We start from the raw sequence: 16427 nt of genomic DNA, 5'->3' as shown, positions 1-16427 counted from the left end.
GAGAGGGCTGTGATGATCAAGATGAGGATTCCGGAGAACAGAGGATGGGACACCTGAAAGCTTCAGCACTTTTGATGTTCACTCCTAGTGTTTCCACAGTTCAGAGGAACGTTTGGAAGGTGGAAACAACCCAGGTGTTCATTGATGGATGAATGGATAAGCAAAATGTATCAATAGTATACACATACAATAGAACACTATTTAGCCTTAAAAAGGAAGGAAATTCTGACACACGCTAGAACATGGATGGACCTTGAAAACATTATGCTAAGTGAAATGAGCCAGTCACAAAAAGACAAATACTGTATGATTCCACTTACAGGAGGGACCTGCAGTAATCAAATTCATTGAAACAGAAAGTAGGATGGTAGTTGCCAGGGACTTGAGGTAGGGGGAGAAGGGAAGTTGTTTAATGTGTACAGAGTTTCAGTTTGGGAAGATGAAAAGAGTTCTGGAGATGGATGGTTGCACAACAATGTGAATGTACATGACGCCACTGAACTGTACACTTGTTAAAATGGTAAACTTTATGTTAGGGATCTGTTACCACAATTTTTTTTTAAATTAAAGTTGAGAATTGATGGGGTTAGGGGTGTATGCGTGAGGAATGAGAGCGGGGAAAAGCCCTGGTACATAGATGAGTGCTCCAGTGAAAGCCTTGCTGGGATTCTACTATGTTCTACCCTACTATGAGAGGGCAGCTGATTTCCATAAAGGGGCAGAGACAGAGAAAACAGAAGTAGGAGAGGACGATGGCCTGGGGCTGTCAGTGTGAAACAAAAGATACAAGAGAATAGAGGTTTCTGAGCTCTGAAAATGCAGCAAGCTAGGAAAGAAGGCTCCATCCCAAGGCTATGGTCACCTATGGTGAGCACCAAAGCCCGTTTGGACCACAGCTGCAGCCAGAAGGGGAGACCTTAGAAGGGAAGGAGGAGGTGCCTTGGGCTGGCCTGACGTAAAAATGGCAGAGATTCGCGAATGCAATCAGCTCAACTCCCCATCATTTCCAAGGTAGAGTGGCTGGGACCAGCCTCTTCCTCCAATCCCGCTCCCTCCGGCTCCACAGGGCATTGCAATGATGCCCTTCTCCTTCAGTTGGGCTGCCTGGTTTCCCTGGAGAGGAGGATATGGAGGCAGGGCTTCCAGTCCTCACATCCCTGCCAGACCTACCTCCTGGCTGGACCATACCGGCCCCTGCACCCATGGCCCCTGTCCATGTGGACACACCTGAGTCCAGGACCGGCACAAGCTGAAGAGATCCCAGCCCAGGCACGGAGGGAATTAGGCACGTCTTCTCTGCTCCTGAAGTAATGTTTGTCTTTCAAATTCTGCCAACCAAAATGGCTTGGGCTGTGATTTACCATCACACCGTTATGTCATACTTCCTTACTGCTTTTATGACCAAGAAAGACTCCAGGCACAGTAGCCGTATTATGTCCCAGTAAACTCCTGCCCAAATTAAGTCACTATTTCTGGTCCCTATCGCTGTTCAAAAATGACATCCAAGGATAATTGCTGTTTTAGGGGCACATTTTAAGGCAAATGCAAGAAATAATGAATGTACCTATTTTCTGACTGAAATTTGTATCCGTCTTTTTACCCTCTCCTGGCAAACATGTTTTATGTTTATTTAAACAGCCCTTAATAAAAATGTACAGCTGCAAAGCATCTTACTACTCAATGCTTTCTGGTTAAGAAAATTGCCCATAATCACAGTTGACTTTCCTATTTGTAACAGAATATTATTTTTCATTGATGCATGGCTGCGGCCCAATGTGTGAACATTATAAACGCAGTGGGAGGCTTATCTGAGGTTGCAAGCACTTCATTCATTCATTCCTTCAGTCAATCAACAAACTTGTTTTGTGGATTTACCATGTGGGGTTTAGGACCTTTAACAGCAGAGGGAAAATCATCCGCAGAGACATGAGAGAGCATGGCAGTCACCGATATGATAAGGATAGCCACTGTCAACCGCAGTTGATGTGCCATGATTGGCTGTAAAGTGTGACATCAATAATCTGTTACTGATAATAGTGAACGTACCAAAATTTACTTTAGTTATAAGTTGGAATGGATTCAAGGTTCTCCTTATAGTAACAGCGTCACTCTCCCTTGCTTGCATTTCAGTATGTTTTAATGAGAGTTAGAGAAAAGGGTCTAATTACCAGCCAGCATGCCGAGAATCGTCTATTCCCAGACTTCACCCACGGGAGTGTATCACGCTTATGAACATCATCTGTCAGTTGTATCACAGTTTAGAATTGTTGGAGTGGCCCACAAGGTGTGTGTTACGTGGGGGAGTAGAGAGAGGTGAACCTGGGGAGGTCCGATGGGTAGGTGCAGCTTTTCAGAGCTTGAATAAACACATTTTCGACTGGATTGCTCCCAAATTTTGCAGAGCTAATTGTCGTTGACATCACAGAGCTACTGCTCATTTATCAAGTTCCAGTCTTTCCCCAGATACAGAGATGGGATCTTAGTTGAAGTAGTGACTGTCAGCCCATACTTGTGACTTTAGCCTGTCCTGGAGAAGCCATAATTATACTTCTCACAGTCAACTGCTCCTAATACTGGCTTCATTGCATGTTGAGCGCCTTAGAAATGAGAATGTGACCCAAGAAGCAGCTTCCAGGCTAGGTTTCATGGAGTGATTGTATTGTGCACGTCATATATCTGTCTTGGAAAACAGATGGAAATTCTCAGTAAAGAGTCAAACTAGGGCTTCCCTGGTGGCGCAGTGGTTGAGAATCTGCCTGCCAGTGCAGGGGGCACGGGTTCGAGCCCTGGTCTGGGAAGATCCCACATGCCGCGGAGCAACTGGGCCCGTGAGCCACAACTACTGAGCCTGCGCGTCTGGAGCCTGTGCTCTGCAACAAGAGAGGCCGCGATAGTGAGAGGCCCGCGCACCGCGATGAAGAGTGGCCCCCGCTCGCCGCAACTGGAGAAGGCCCTCGCACAGAAACGAAGACCCAACACAGCCAAAAATAAATAAATAAATTTATTTTTAAAAAAAAGAGTCAAACTAGAAAAGGAACTTACTAATAATGAACTTGATATGCTATCTCTACTGGGCGTGTGGCGGGCTGCTGGGGGTACAGAGAAGGGATGCCGGTGTTGCCTTACCTTTCCAATATAAACTGGATTTCTGGAATTAACCAAAAGATAGATGGAATAATACCTCACATGCAAATAGAATAAGTGATTGGCTTGGTGTTCTGATTTGAAGGCTACCCAAAATATTTCCCTGCCCCTGAAACTACTCTCCCACTGGTGCTTGATTTTCTAATATTAGAAATTGTGGTAGAATTACTTTATTTGTTTAAAAACTATGCTTTGTTCTTTTAACTGTTTTTCTTTTTCTTCTTTTTTTTTTTCAAATGTATGCTTTAGGAAAGGAGGATACTTTAAAAAAAAAATAAGAAGCGCATTCAGGAATGAACTGGAAGCCTGCTAGAATTGTTAAGAAGACCAATTGTGTGGAGATGCAACCTCAGTAATTAATCAGTGAGCAGCTAGCAGCCAAATATCTGATGAGAGGGAGGAGGCCCTCGCCTTTGAGGGGGGAAAATGACTCCCTTCTGATTGAAAAAGCACCATCCCAGACCTTCTTGCTGCTGACATGCAGATGTACATCTGGCTGTAATCTCTCACTCCCTGCTAGCCTTTGCCAAGCTGTGTGGAACAGAAATCCCGTTTCTCCCCCATGTAAGGAGACAGAGAGAAATTGAATAGTTACATAGTTAAAATTCTGAGCACTGGCGAGGAGAAGGAACATGCCCAAAGCAATAAAAAGACTCTCACTTAAAAACTGTGGCTGAAGAAAGATTCGAGCAGTTTAAACAACTGGTTGAGTTGATTGGGGTGAAGGGAGTAGGCGTCTCAGAGCCATGGACAGATCTTGATACTCTGCAGACAAGCCAAGAAATCTTTAAATTGTGTTCAATCTACTCAGGTTGGTGAACAAGACAGAACAAACGCTTGATAAAAGTTGACGGGATTTATTTGTACCTAGGTGTCTGTGTTTCAATAAATCCTGCTCTAAATTTTATTTTCTGTGGAGTTGTTTTAAATGCAGGTTTATTGATAAAGAGTGAAAGCATAATTAAGTGGGGAAATGTGCTCTGTTCCCTCTCTCTGAGCTGTCCAACTTAAGGGAAACCTATCATTCTGTCAAAGTGGTGGCAACTCACCCAAATTGCAGGACTAGCACATAGGAGGAAAATCACACCCTTTGAAGTTCTGCCTGCAAAACTTAGTAACCCACAATTCAGAAGTGACAGCAAACACCACAGTGCCTCTGCCTTTGGATTAAACACTGCAGCCTTCTTTAAAAGTGCAAATGTCCCTGGGAAGGTTAACATATAAAGTTACTAGGTCCTTAATAGGGTGGTTCCTCAAACTGAGTATTTATCAGAACCATCTGACAACACATCTTTCATTTATCTTGAGAACTTCAAAAATGCAGGACAGTACAGAGAAGAATATAGCAAACACTTGTGTTCTTGCCACGCAGAGTGGAAATACAGTACTATATTTACTTTGTCTTCCTTTAAAAAAAATAGAATAGTTTAATAGAACAGATTTTTTAAATAGTTTATTTTTTAAAATAAACTACAGGAAAAGTTGAAGTTCCCTTAATCTCCCACTTCTAGACCATCCATTTTCCTTAATTTGATACATTTTTTTCCAGGCCGTAAATAATACATTATATGGTTTTGTATGTACTTTTAAAATTCAGCATTACGTTCTTGAGATCAATCCATGTGGGTGCATAATGATCTAGTTTGTTTTCACTGCTGAACCGTTAACCTATAGTACAACCATGACACATTTCATTTATTCATTCCCCAATTGATGGATATTTATGTTGTTTCCTTTTTTTTTTTTTTTTTTTACTATTAAAAACAACTTGCAGTGAACACAGGTGTCCGCGTGTCTTTGTACACTAGGTGGCAAATTCTCCAGAGTATGTACCTTTTAGATAGTAGGGTGGGATTGCCGAGTTAAAGAGTACACACACTTTTAGTTTTTCTGGGTCTTGGCAGGTTACTTTCCAAAGTGTCTGTACCGAATAACGGACACCAGTCTATGTGGTCCCACGACACCATACCATTGACAACTCTTGAGTTTTAATTTTTGCCAATCCGACAAGTAAAAATCATGTCTCCTTTTTCTTAATTTCCATGAACACTAGTGAGGTTGAGCATCTTTTCATATATTTATAGATCACTCTAGTTTCTTGGGTCTATTGCCTGTTAGTAATCTTTGCCCGTTTTTCTTTTGGGCTGGTTGCCTTTTAAAAATTGATTTGTTTTATGTCTTTTAGATGCTGTTTCTTTTTCAATTTTTGCATGGCAAATATCTCCTCCCACTATATGGCTTGTTTTCACTTTATAGTGTTGTTTTTTTCTATAGACATTTTAATATTTAACGCAGCCTCATTTATCCATCTTTTCTTTTAAACTTTTTGAGGTTTTTGGGTGTGATTAACGAATTCTTCCTTACTCTTAGACCATAAAGATATTCTATATTTGCATCAAAATGTTATGAAATTCTACTTTTAACATTTAGATCTTTAACTCATTTTGAACGGATTCTCAGGTAGGATTTGAAGAAGTTAATCTAATTTTTATCTTTTCTCACATGGATCATTTTAATACCATTTATTGAATAGTCTATATCATATCCTCCATGATTTATAATCAACCTCTGTCATATATCCAGTTCTCATAGATTTATATGAGTTGTTTTTAGGCTCTTTTAGATTCCACTGGTCTGTTTGTTTATCCATCTGCCAATCCCACAGCACTCTTTTAATTGCTATAACATAATAAGTGTTGAGAATCTGCCCCCCCATTGATCTTCTTCGAAATTGTTTTGTCTATTCTTGGTGCATGACTCTTCTATATAAATTTTAGGATCAGCTTGTAAGGATCCATTAAAAACCCTGTTGTGATTTTGATTGAACTTGAATTAAGTGTATAGATCAACTTGAAGAGAATTGCCATCTTGATGTTGAGTCTTCTCATACATCATCATGGTATATCTTTCTTTTTGAGGTTACCCTTTTCTAAACTTAATTTTTTTTAATATTTGCCTAATTAGATTTTTTAATAATTTATTACAGATTTTGGAATATTTGCTGTGGTTATTTATTTATTTATTTATTTATTTTTGGCTGCATTGGGTCTTCGTTGCTGCGTGCGGGTCTTTCTCTAGTAACAGCGAGTGGGGGCTACTCTTCGTTGCAGTGCATAGGCTTCTCATTGCGGTGGCTTCTCTTGTTGCGGAGCACGGGCTCTAGGCACACAGTCTTCAGTAGTTGTGGCACGCGGCTCAGTAGTTGTGGCTCGCAGGCTTAGTTGCTCCGTGGCATGTGGGATCTTCCCAGACCAGGGCTCGAACCCATGTCCCCTGCATTGGCAGGCAGATTCTTAACCGCTGCGCCACCAGGGAAGTCCCTAAACTTTTAATTTTGATATAATTATGGATTCATAGGATGATGGAAATGTAGTATAGAGACATCTCCAGGACTGTTCACCCATTTTCTCACAGTGGTTATTACATCTTGGTTTTTCAAACAACTTTATTGAGGTACAACTGATATAAAAAACCCTGGACATATTTAATGTGTATAATTTAATTGGATAATTTGATGAGTTTGAAGATATGCATATACCCATGAAACCATCACCACAATCAGGTAATAAGCTATACAATACCTCTAAAAGTTTCTTCCTGCCCCTTTGTTTGGTTGTTGTTGTTCTTTTGTCATTAGAAACTTAACATGAGATCTACCCTCTTAACAAGTTTTTAAGTGTACGGTGCTGAATTGTTGACTATAAGCACAATGTTGTACAGCAGATCTCTAGAACTTATTCATCTTACATAACTGAAACTTTATGTCCATGGTTACATTTTACATAACTAGAGTACAGTTTCAAACCCAGGGATTCAACATTGGTTCAATGTTCGTGTATACTTCTAAGCCATTTTATCCTGTGTAGATTTGTATAACCTCCACTGCAATCAAGATACAGAACTATTCCAACACCACAAAGATAGCCCTCATGCTACCCTTTTATAGTTACATCCACCCCATCTCTGACTCTCAGAAACCACTAATCTGTTCATCTCTACAGTTTTGTCATCTCAAGAATGTTATATAAATGGAATCATACACTATGTGACCTTTTGAGATTGTCTTTTTTATTCAGCATAATTCCTTAGATATTCATCCAAGTTGTTGTGTGTATCAATGGTTTTCTCCTTTTTATTGCTGAGTAATAGCCCATGGTATGGATGTACTACACTTTGTTGAACCATTCACCTATTGAGGGACATTTTAGTTGTCTCTGTTTTGGGTGTTTTCTGTTTGTTCTGTCTTTTGTCTTCATTTTCTTGTTTTCCTGTGGGTTACTTAAACATTTTTTAGAATTTCATTTTGATTTATCTACAGATGTTTTAGTGTATCTCTTCATATAGCTATATACATAACTTATCACAGCCTACTGGTGTCATTTACCTATTAGAGCAAAGTATAAAATTTTTGCTTCTCTTTATGTCCCTTTACCTCCCCCCCCCAACACATGATTGTCTTAAGTATTTCCTTTACATACATTGAGAAACATATTAGACAGTGTTTTACTTTTTGCTTCAATCATCAAACATAATTTAGAAAACTCAAGAGAAGAAGGAAAGCCTATTGTATTTACCCATTTTTTTGTTCTTTCTTTGTTCTTCCTTCCTTCCTGATGTTCTATGATTCCTTCTTTTATTATTTCTTTCTGTCTGAAGAACTTCCTTTAGCCATTCTTTAAGGGTTGGCTTACTAGTGACAAATTCTTTTAATTTTCCTTCATCTGAGAATGTCTTGATTTCCCCTTCATTCCTGAAGTATACTTTTGCTGGATGTAGAGTTCCGTGCTAGCAGTACTTTTCTTTCAGCACTTGAAAAACATTGTGCCACTTCCTTGTGACCTCCATAGGTTCTGAAGAGAAATCCACTAACATTGGAATTGTTTTTTCCTTCTACTTAAGGTATCATTTCTCTCTGGCTGCTTTCAAGATTTTTTCTTTTTATTTAGCTTTCAGAAGTTTGACTATGTATCTCTGCCTGGATTTCTTTGGGTTTATCCTTTTGGGGATGAGTTTTTATTTGATCTTGAGTGTGATTTGAAACCATTAGAGGGTTTTGAGCATGGAGGCAACGAGATCTCATTTGTATCTTTAAAAGATAACTTTGGCTACTGTGTAAAGAAAGGATGGTAGAGGGGCAACAGGGGAAACAGAAAGACCAGTTAGGAGGCTAATGCAGTAGCCTGGATGACAGGCTATAGTGGCTTGGATTAAGATGGTAGCAAGTGAATGTAGCAGTAAATAGGGGCAGATTTTTTTTTTATTTCTTCTTTTTCTTTATGATTTACATGATTCTCAGAGTTCAGTTACTTGAAGAGTTACTTTTTTTTAATTAATTAAAGATTTTTTTAACATAACAAAATGATATACACTTCATTCAATGGAGTTGATACGTATGTGTTGATTTTTTTTTTTGTATTTAAAAGCATCATTGATGTGGACAAACTGAAAACACAAGATAGTGCTTTAACAATTTGCTAAATATAAAGAGGACTTATGGAGAAAAGGGATTAGGCAAACCACTTGCTTGTGGAATATCCCCATTCTTTAAGAGAGACCACACAAGAATACAGATAGACTGGGTCTAGGACTGACTACACCAGTGGGTGGGTCTTTGGATTAGCAATATCAGTATCACTTGAGAACTTGTTGGAAATACAGATTATTAGACCTCCACCTAAATTTACTGAATCAGAAACTCTGACCCAGAAGACAGCTTTAACAAAACCTGCAGGGGATTACCATGCACACTGAAGCTTGAAGACAAAGGTTTGAATCCTGCCTCTGTCATCATCAAGCTGAGTAACTTATACACATCCCAAATTTATGGAATTTCAAGCCCATCATCTCTAAAAGGAAATAAACATCATCCACATTGCAGGCAGGCCTGTCAAGAGAATTCACAGAGACAATGAACATGAAAACACTTTGTAAACCTAAAAAATGTAGAAACATGAGCAACCTATTATCTATCATGTGGAAAATTTTTAAAAGCTTTTGAAACTCATAATGATATTCATTCAATATATGATAAAGCATGCATGTCTGTTCTTTTTTTTTAACATCAGAAAGGGGCAGATTTGAACTCTTGTTTTGGAGAGAGACTTGAAAAGACTTGAAAGATTCATTATATGGGGGCTGAGGGTAAAGAGGAAAGGAGAAATTAGGATGACGCCTTGTTTGAGGCTGGAGTTAACTATGTGGATGGTGACGCCATTTTCTAAAGTATGGAAGACCAAGGTAGGAGTATATTTTGGGGTAAAATTAAGAGTTCTCTTTTGGTCACATTACATTTAAGATTCTGTGACAGATATACAAGTGGATATTCCAAGAAGGCAGATAGATATATGAGTCAGGAGCTCAAGAGGAGATGTCAAGATTGTAGAGATAAATTTGGAAGTCATCAGCATAGAGATACTGTTTAAAGTCATGGGAATGTATGAGATAATCTAGGCCATAGTGAAGCTGGAAAAGAGGGCTAAGGCTTTAGCCTTGGGATACTTTAACATTTAGAGGTGAAACAGAGATGGGAAAGACAGCAAAAAAGACTGAGAAGAAACAGCAAGTAAGCAGGAGTAAAACCAGGAATTTATCCTAATAAGATGATTGGACAAGCACGCAGAGATATACATGTACAAGTATGCTCATCACAGAATTTTTATAATAGCAGAAGGTGGAAATAAATTTCTTTAGGGAGATGATTAAATAAGTCATGGTGCATATATACTATAGAATATGCCAGGCAGACATTAAAAGGATGGCATAAATCAACATTTATTGACATATAAAGAGGGCCACAACACATTCTTACATGAAAGAGCAGGTTACAAAATTGCATATAGAGTGTGATGTAAAATTATATGTACATTTAATGTAAAATTATATGTATTTATGTGTATGTATGTAAATGCCGTCATGAAGGTAGGAGTTTTGTTTTTCTACTTTGTTTATTGATGTATCCCTTGAATCTAAAACACTGTTTAGCACCTAGTAGGCACTAATAAATATTTTTTGAAGGGATGAATGAATGTTGAAAAACGCTCACCGAAATGTTCAGAGTGGTTTTCTCTGGGTCTTGTGATTAAGAGTATTTATTTTCCTTTCTTCTATGTATGTTTTGAACTTATAAACAATGAGCATACCTTCTTTTTATCAGGAAGAAAATTCTTTTAATTTTTGAAACCACCATCACCATATCAGTTACCTATGACCTCCAAGTACCCCTGTTTGGCTGAATTCTGAGCAGAGCAGTTGCTTTGCCATTGTAAATCCATATTTGGGCAGGAAGATCAGAATGATAGCAAAGAGATATGTTGGCTCTTGGAGAGCCGCAGGCAGGAAAAATGAACTAGGTGGTAAAGACCGATAGGAGCTGCAAGGAAGAAAGACCCTTATGCCTTTGGGGAAAGAAAGGAGTTGAGCTGGGTTTTTCAAAACAGGGCAGCATAGCATAAGCTGAGAGCCCCTTGCAAAACCTGACCTGCGGGGAGAGGATCCTGTGGAATCCAGAGAGCACAGTGATTTCTGCAAGCTAAATTCTTGACTCACGATTGTAGATGGATAGAGGAGTTAATAAAAGAGTCAAGCTGTGCTTCCAAAGATTGTGCTCTTTGGTACAGAAATGCCTCATTCCCTTTGGTGGCGGCAGTAGAAAATGACGGAAGCCTCTGTTTGAAGAAGTCCTTGGTTCTCTTATTTTTTTTTCAGTGGCTATGTAAAAAGCAAGTCGGATTATGATCTTTGAATAACTGATTGGACATTCTTTGGGATTTCATATATGTGTTTGCCAATCACTCTCTGGCCTCCCCTCCACTCTCCCACATTAGCCTCCCACTCCCCTCACCAGAAGGTACCTAGGTTTCTCCAATGTGGAAGGTTAATCTGCTTGCGTTCCTCCTGTACTGTATTACGCTAAATGAGCGCTCATTTCCTTCCTGGCCTTGACTTACAAGATACTTTCTTCTGTTGCCCAAGTCGTGGAAAGCACAGGCTCCAGGAAAAGGGTGGTGGTAGAGATGGGGTTGCCAGATAAAATACAGGATGCCCAGTTAAATCTGAATTTCAGATAACCAATGACTTCTTTAGTATAAGTATATCCCAAATATTGCATGAGACATACTTATGCCAAAAAAAGTCATTGTTTCTCTGAAATTCAAATTTAACTAGGCATCTTTTTTTTCCCTCTAAATCTGGCAACCCTAGGTAGAGAAAAAAAAAAGCCATCTTGTGACACAAGAATTTTCTCAGTGTTTTTCATCCAAAACTTACCAGATGTTTCTTAGATGGACTTTCAGTTTACAAAAGGGGAACATAACTAACTGATTAAGTCAAGATTAGACCGCAAATCAGTACTAGGGATGGAAATGGAAGTTTTCAAGTTCTCCAACACATGATCTAATTCAGTGGTCTCTTTATCAATAATTTATTGACTAGAAGGAAGCAGGATTAGAATTATCACAAAGGCACGTATCCCCATGAAAAGTAAAATTTAAAAAGAATCTAAAGGCAATGACTCTTAAGGTTTTAATTTTACTTAGACTATGAGCATGACTATGTTTAGTCTCTAAAATAGTGTTTCTCAAAGTGGGGTCCCTGGATACCTGCATCGGAATCATCTAGAAAGCAGTCTGTAATAAACACAGACAGTGAAGATAATAGATCCTTTCAAGGATTGGGCCCATGGTCTTTGTCTCCCTGGCACCACAGTCACTTCCTCCTTCATCTCCAGAGCCTTTAGTTCCACTAATAGCTTTTATCCAAAGGATCTCGATGACAGAGGGTTTGTTGGTTATTTTTAGGTTTTGTTTCTTCCATTACACATTGCAAAAACAAAATTGTTAAAAGGTATTGATAACATTGTTAAAAGGCAAAATTGAAGAGGAATTTGACACTTCCCCCAACACACCCAAATACAGGAATCCGAAATAACTGTTAAATGTAAGAGAATAGATGATTGATCTGGCCAATATTAAATCACTAAATTTAATTTGATCTTGGAAGCTGAAGAAGTCTCCATCACCTTCATCTTGCCTTGGTGCCTAGCCATTCCATAAAATTTACTCTCTACTTTTCCTTTCACTCTCTACTCTTCCTCCAAGAGAACTAATCATATCTTAATAATTTGGTTCAGAGGCACAGTATAATTGCTCCAGGTCAATACTGTACCTTATCAGATTGGAGAGCAGAAATTATTATCAAAAATTAAAAAGAGGGCTTCCCTGGTGGCGCAGTGGTTGAGAATCTGCCTGCCAATGCAGGGGACACGGGTTCGAGCCCTGGTCTGGGAAGATCCCACATGCCACGGAGCGACTAGGCCCGTGAGCCACAACTACTGAGCCTGCGCGTCTGGAGCCTGTGCTCTGCAACAAGAGAGGCCGCGACAGTGAAAGGCCCGCGCACTGCGACGAAGAGTGACCCCCGCTCGCCGCAACTAGAGAAAGCCCTCGCACAGAAACGAAGACCCAACACAGCCATAAATAAATAAATAAATAAATAAATAAATAAATTTTAAAAAAAAAATTAAAAAGAATGAGGTCAAGAGGTACAGCTTGACTTTCAAAGTATCCCTAGGACATATGTATAACCAGAATGACTTTTTAAATTGAGGGATTATGATTGCTCTCTATTAGAGCAAAGCAAATATGTTCAGTCAATCTGTCATTTCACATTTATAGCAAACGGTCTCACATTTGGTCAATTCCTTAATCACATGCTAATAAAAATAACATAAATAGTTTGGTAACTCACCCCATGCTACTAAAATGCAAGTAACCCAAGATGGCTTGGCTGTGTTGTTCTCATCTCGTTTTATCACCGGGGACTCGATTCTTCTTAGTTAGCTTTATGCGCTGCCAGTTGATACTTGCCTAAATATTTCCTTCATACTCAGAACATTATAGTTACTTTTTCAGGCTTCAAATATTTCCAACTAATTCTAGAAATACGTGAGGTACGCCTGAAACGCCGACAGCTGTAGCTTAGACCCAAAATAGTTAGGCCTGCTCTAGGAGACACATTGAGCAAACAGAACCAGGAGTTTGAAGGTGACAGCTGAACAGGCATCAATAGGAAACTGCCAGGTGCTCAGTTGATCCAGCTAAGGATGGGAACAGACAGATTCCATTTCTAGAAATAGCACAGAGGATGCCAACAAGTCGTGGGATATATGTGATAACATGAATCTTCCCTTCCATTTTCTGGGGAGCTTGGAGGTGTCTCATGAACCTTAAACTTTAAAATGTGAAAATGTGTCTAATGAATAACCTTTGACATTGACTAGTTCAGCTCCTATTATTTTCAAGTCACTTTGCTAGGCGCTTTGGGGAAATACCAAGAAGAAGTTTATGATACAGGCTCTACTCACACAGAGTTTTCACACCAGTTGAAGAAACAACCCAAGTATGGAGAAGTCCTATCTTATGAGGGGTTAGGATCCTGGTGAGCAACAATAATAATAATTTATAGACAAAATACCCCTCAGAAATTTCTCTGAAAGGTGCTATATTGGAGACAGACATACTATTTTTCAGTAAGTCCAACACAGGCTTGTTTTAATTTTTCCCTCTAACTTTATACCAGATCACTCTTTCTTTAGTCAAGAACTAAGCTAATTAGCTTGCATTTAGGGGCCATGTTAAGTTTATAAAGCACATATATTTAAGCATGAGAATCACACAGTGAGCGGCCCACAGCAACCAACACCATCTGAGGGATTCACATTAACTCCAGGGCAAAGCTTATTGAGCAGGATGGTGAATAGAATTGCCCACTTGATTTAAATTATTCTCTCTCTCACTCTCTCTCTAGTTCTCTTTTTGTACATTGACAAATTCGTATAAGAATGTTTGCTTATGATGTACCTCTCCATACCCATGTACCAAGATAGGTGAGGCCACGAGAAGGCAAGCTTCATTACTTACTGACTCTGACCTTGGCCAAGTGAACCCCACCGAGCGTCCATTCCACCATCTGTAAAACGAGGATAATAATTGCACCTTCCTGACAGGATTGTTCTGCAGATCAAATGCAATGATGCTTACAAAAATGCTTAGCCTAGATTGTGCTTAGTAACATAAAAGCCTCAATAATGGTGAACTATTATATATATATATATATATATATATATATATATATATATAGAGAGAGAGAGAGAGAGAGAGAGAGAGAGAGAGAGAGAGAGAGAGAGAGAGAGAGAAGTAAAATTGTAAGAGATTTAAAGTATACATCATGGGGATTTGATATATGTATACATTGTGAAGGGATTCCCAGCATCTAGTTAATTAACATATTCATCACCTCAGATATTTATCTTTTTTTCTGGGGGTAGAACATTTAAGTTCTACTCTCTTAGCAAATTTCAATTATATAATGCAGTGTTATCAACCAAAGTCACCGTGTTTTACCTTAGATCCTCAGACTTTATTTATCTTATAGTTGAACGTTGGTACCGTTCTACCAACCTCTCTCTATTTCCTCCGCTTCTCAGCCTCAGGCAACCACTTTTCTACTCTCTGTCTCTAAGAGTCTGACCTTTTTTTTTGGATCCCACATGTAAGTGATACCATGCAGTATTTCTCTTTCTCTACTGGCTTATTTCACTTGGCATAATGGCCTCAAGGTCCATCCATGTTGTCACAATGGCAGAATTTCCTTCTTTCTCATGATTGAATAATATTCCATTGTGTATATATGCCACAGTTTCTTTTTCCACTCATCCATCAATGGACAATTAGGTTATTTCCATGTCTTGGCTATTGTGAATAATACCGCAGTGAACATGGGTGTGCATATATCTCTTTGATATCCTGTTTTCATTTCTTTTGGATATATACCCAGAAGTGGAATTGCTGGATCATATGGTAGTTCTATTTATAATTTTTTGAGGAAGCTCCATACTGTTTTTCATAGTGGCTGCACCAATTTACATTCCCAGCTACAGTGCACAAGGGTTTCCTTTTCTCCACATCCTCTCCAGTACTTGTTGTCTCTTGTCTTCTTGATGACAGCTTTTCTAAGAGGTGTGAGGTGATACCTCACGTTGGTTTTGATTTGCATTTCCATGATGCTTGGTGATGTCAAGCACTTTTTCATATACCTGTTGGCCATCTGTATGTTTTCTTTGGAAAAATGTCTATTCAGTTCCTCTGCCCATTTTTAAAATCAGTTTTTTGTTTGGTTTTTTGTTTTTTGCTATAGAGTTGTAGGAGTTTAAATATTTTGGCTATTAACCCTTTATGAGATATATGATTTGCAAATACTTTTACCATTCCGTAGGTTGCCTTTTATTTTGTTGATGGTTTCCTTTGCTGTGCAGAAGCTTTTTAGTTTGATGCGGGCCTGCTTGATTGTTTTTGCTTTTCTTGCCTGTGCTTTTGGTGTCATATCCAAAACATTATTGCCAAGACAAATGTCAAGGAACTTTTTCTATGTTTTCTTCTAGGAGTTTTAGGGTTTCAAGTCTTATATTCAAGTCTTTAATCCGTTTTGAGTTGATTTTTGTGTATGGTGTAAGATAGGGGTCCAGCTTCATTCTTTTGCATGTGGCCGTCCAGTTTGAAAAACACCATTTATTGAAGAGACTATCCTTTCCTTATTGTGTGTTCTTGGCTCCTTTGTCATGAATTAATGGACCGTATATGCATGGGTTTACTTCTGGGTTCTCTATTCTGTTTCATTGATCTATGTGTCTGTTTTTAGGCTAATACCATACTGTTTTTATTACTATAACTTTATAATATATATAGTTTGAAATCAGGAAGTATGATGCCTCCTGCTTTAGTCTTCTTTTCTCAGTCTTGCTTTGGCTATTTAGGGTCTTTTGTGGCTCCACACAAATTTTAGGATTGTTTTTTCTATTTTTGTGAAATATGCCGTTAGAATTTTGATAACGATTGCATTGAATCTGTGGATTGCTTTAGGTAGTATGGAATTCTAGCAATATTAATTCTTCCAATCTGTGAGCATGGGATATCTTTCCATTTGTTTGTGTCTTCTTCAATTTCTTTTCATCTTTACAGATTTTTCACCTCTTTGATTAAATTTATTCCTAGGTATTTTTTTCTTTTTTATGCAGTTGTAAATTGGATTGTTTTCTCAATTTCTCTTTCTTGTAGTTCATTATTAGTGTATAGACATGCAACTGATTTTTGTATATTGATTTCGTATCCTACAAATTTACTGAATTTGTTTATTCTAACAATTTCTTGATGGAGTCTATGAGGTTTTCTATGTATAATATCATGTCATCTGCAAATAGACAATTTTACTTCCTATTTCCTGATTTGGAT

General features: G+C 38.5%; 1 protein-coding gene and 1 long non-coding RNA gene across 2 annotated transcripts in view; both read left to right on the top strand.

Moving 5' to 3' along the window:
• Positions 1-5049, top strand: part of PABIR2 (PABIR family member 2) — an 80476-nt gene extending 75427 nt beyond the window's left edge. Inside the window, exon 10 of the mRNA XM_082377984.1 lies at positions 3394-5049. Coding sequence (XP_082234110.1) covers positions 3394-3457 — 64 coding nt within the window. The 3' untranslated portion in view covers positions 3458-5049. The remainder of the gene's footprint in view (positions 1-3393) is intronic.
• A 41-nt stretch (positions 5050-5090) lies between these two features.
• Positions 5091-14305, top strand: LOC309621061. Its single transcript, XR_014239754.1, has 2 exons — positions 5091-12362; positions 12681-14305. It is a non-coding gene; the product is annotated as an uncharacterized lncRNA (long non-coding RNA).
• Positions 14306-16427: the final 2122 nt, after the last annotated feature.

This window comes from Balaenoptera borealis, assembly GCF_965194805.1.
Source record: "Balaenoptera borealis genome assembly, chromosome: X".
In the NCBI taxonomy this organism is placed as follows: Eukaryota; Metazoa; Chordata; class Mammalia; order Artiodactyla; family Balaenopteridae; genus Balaenoptera; species Balaenoptera borealis.
The sequence above is the reverse complement of the archived record's forward strand: the minus strand, read 5'-3'. Positions and strand labels throughout refer to the sequence as shown.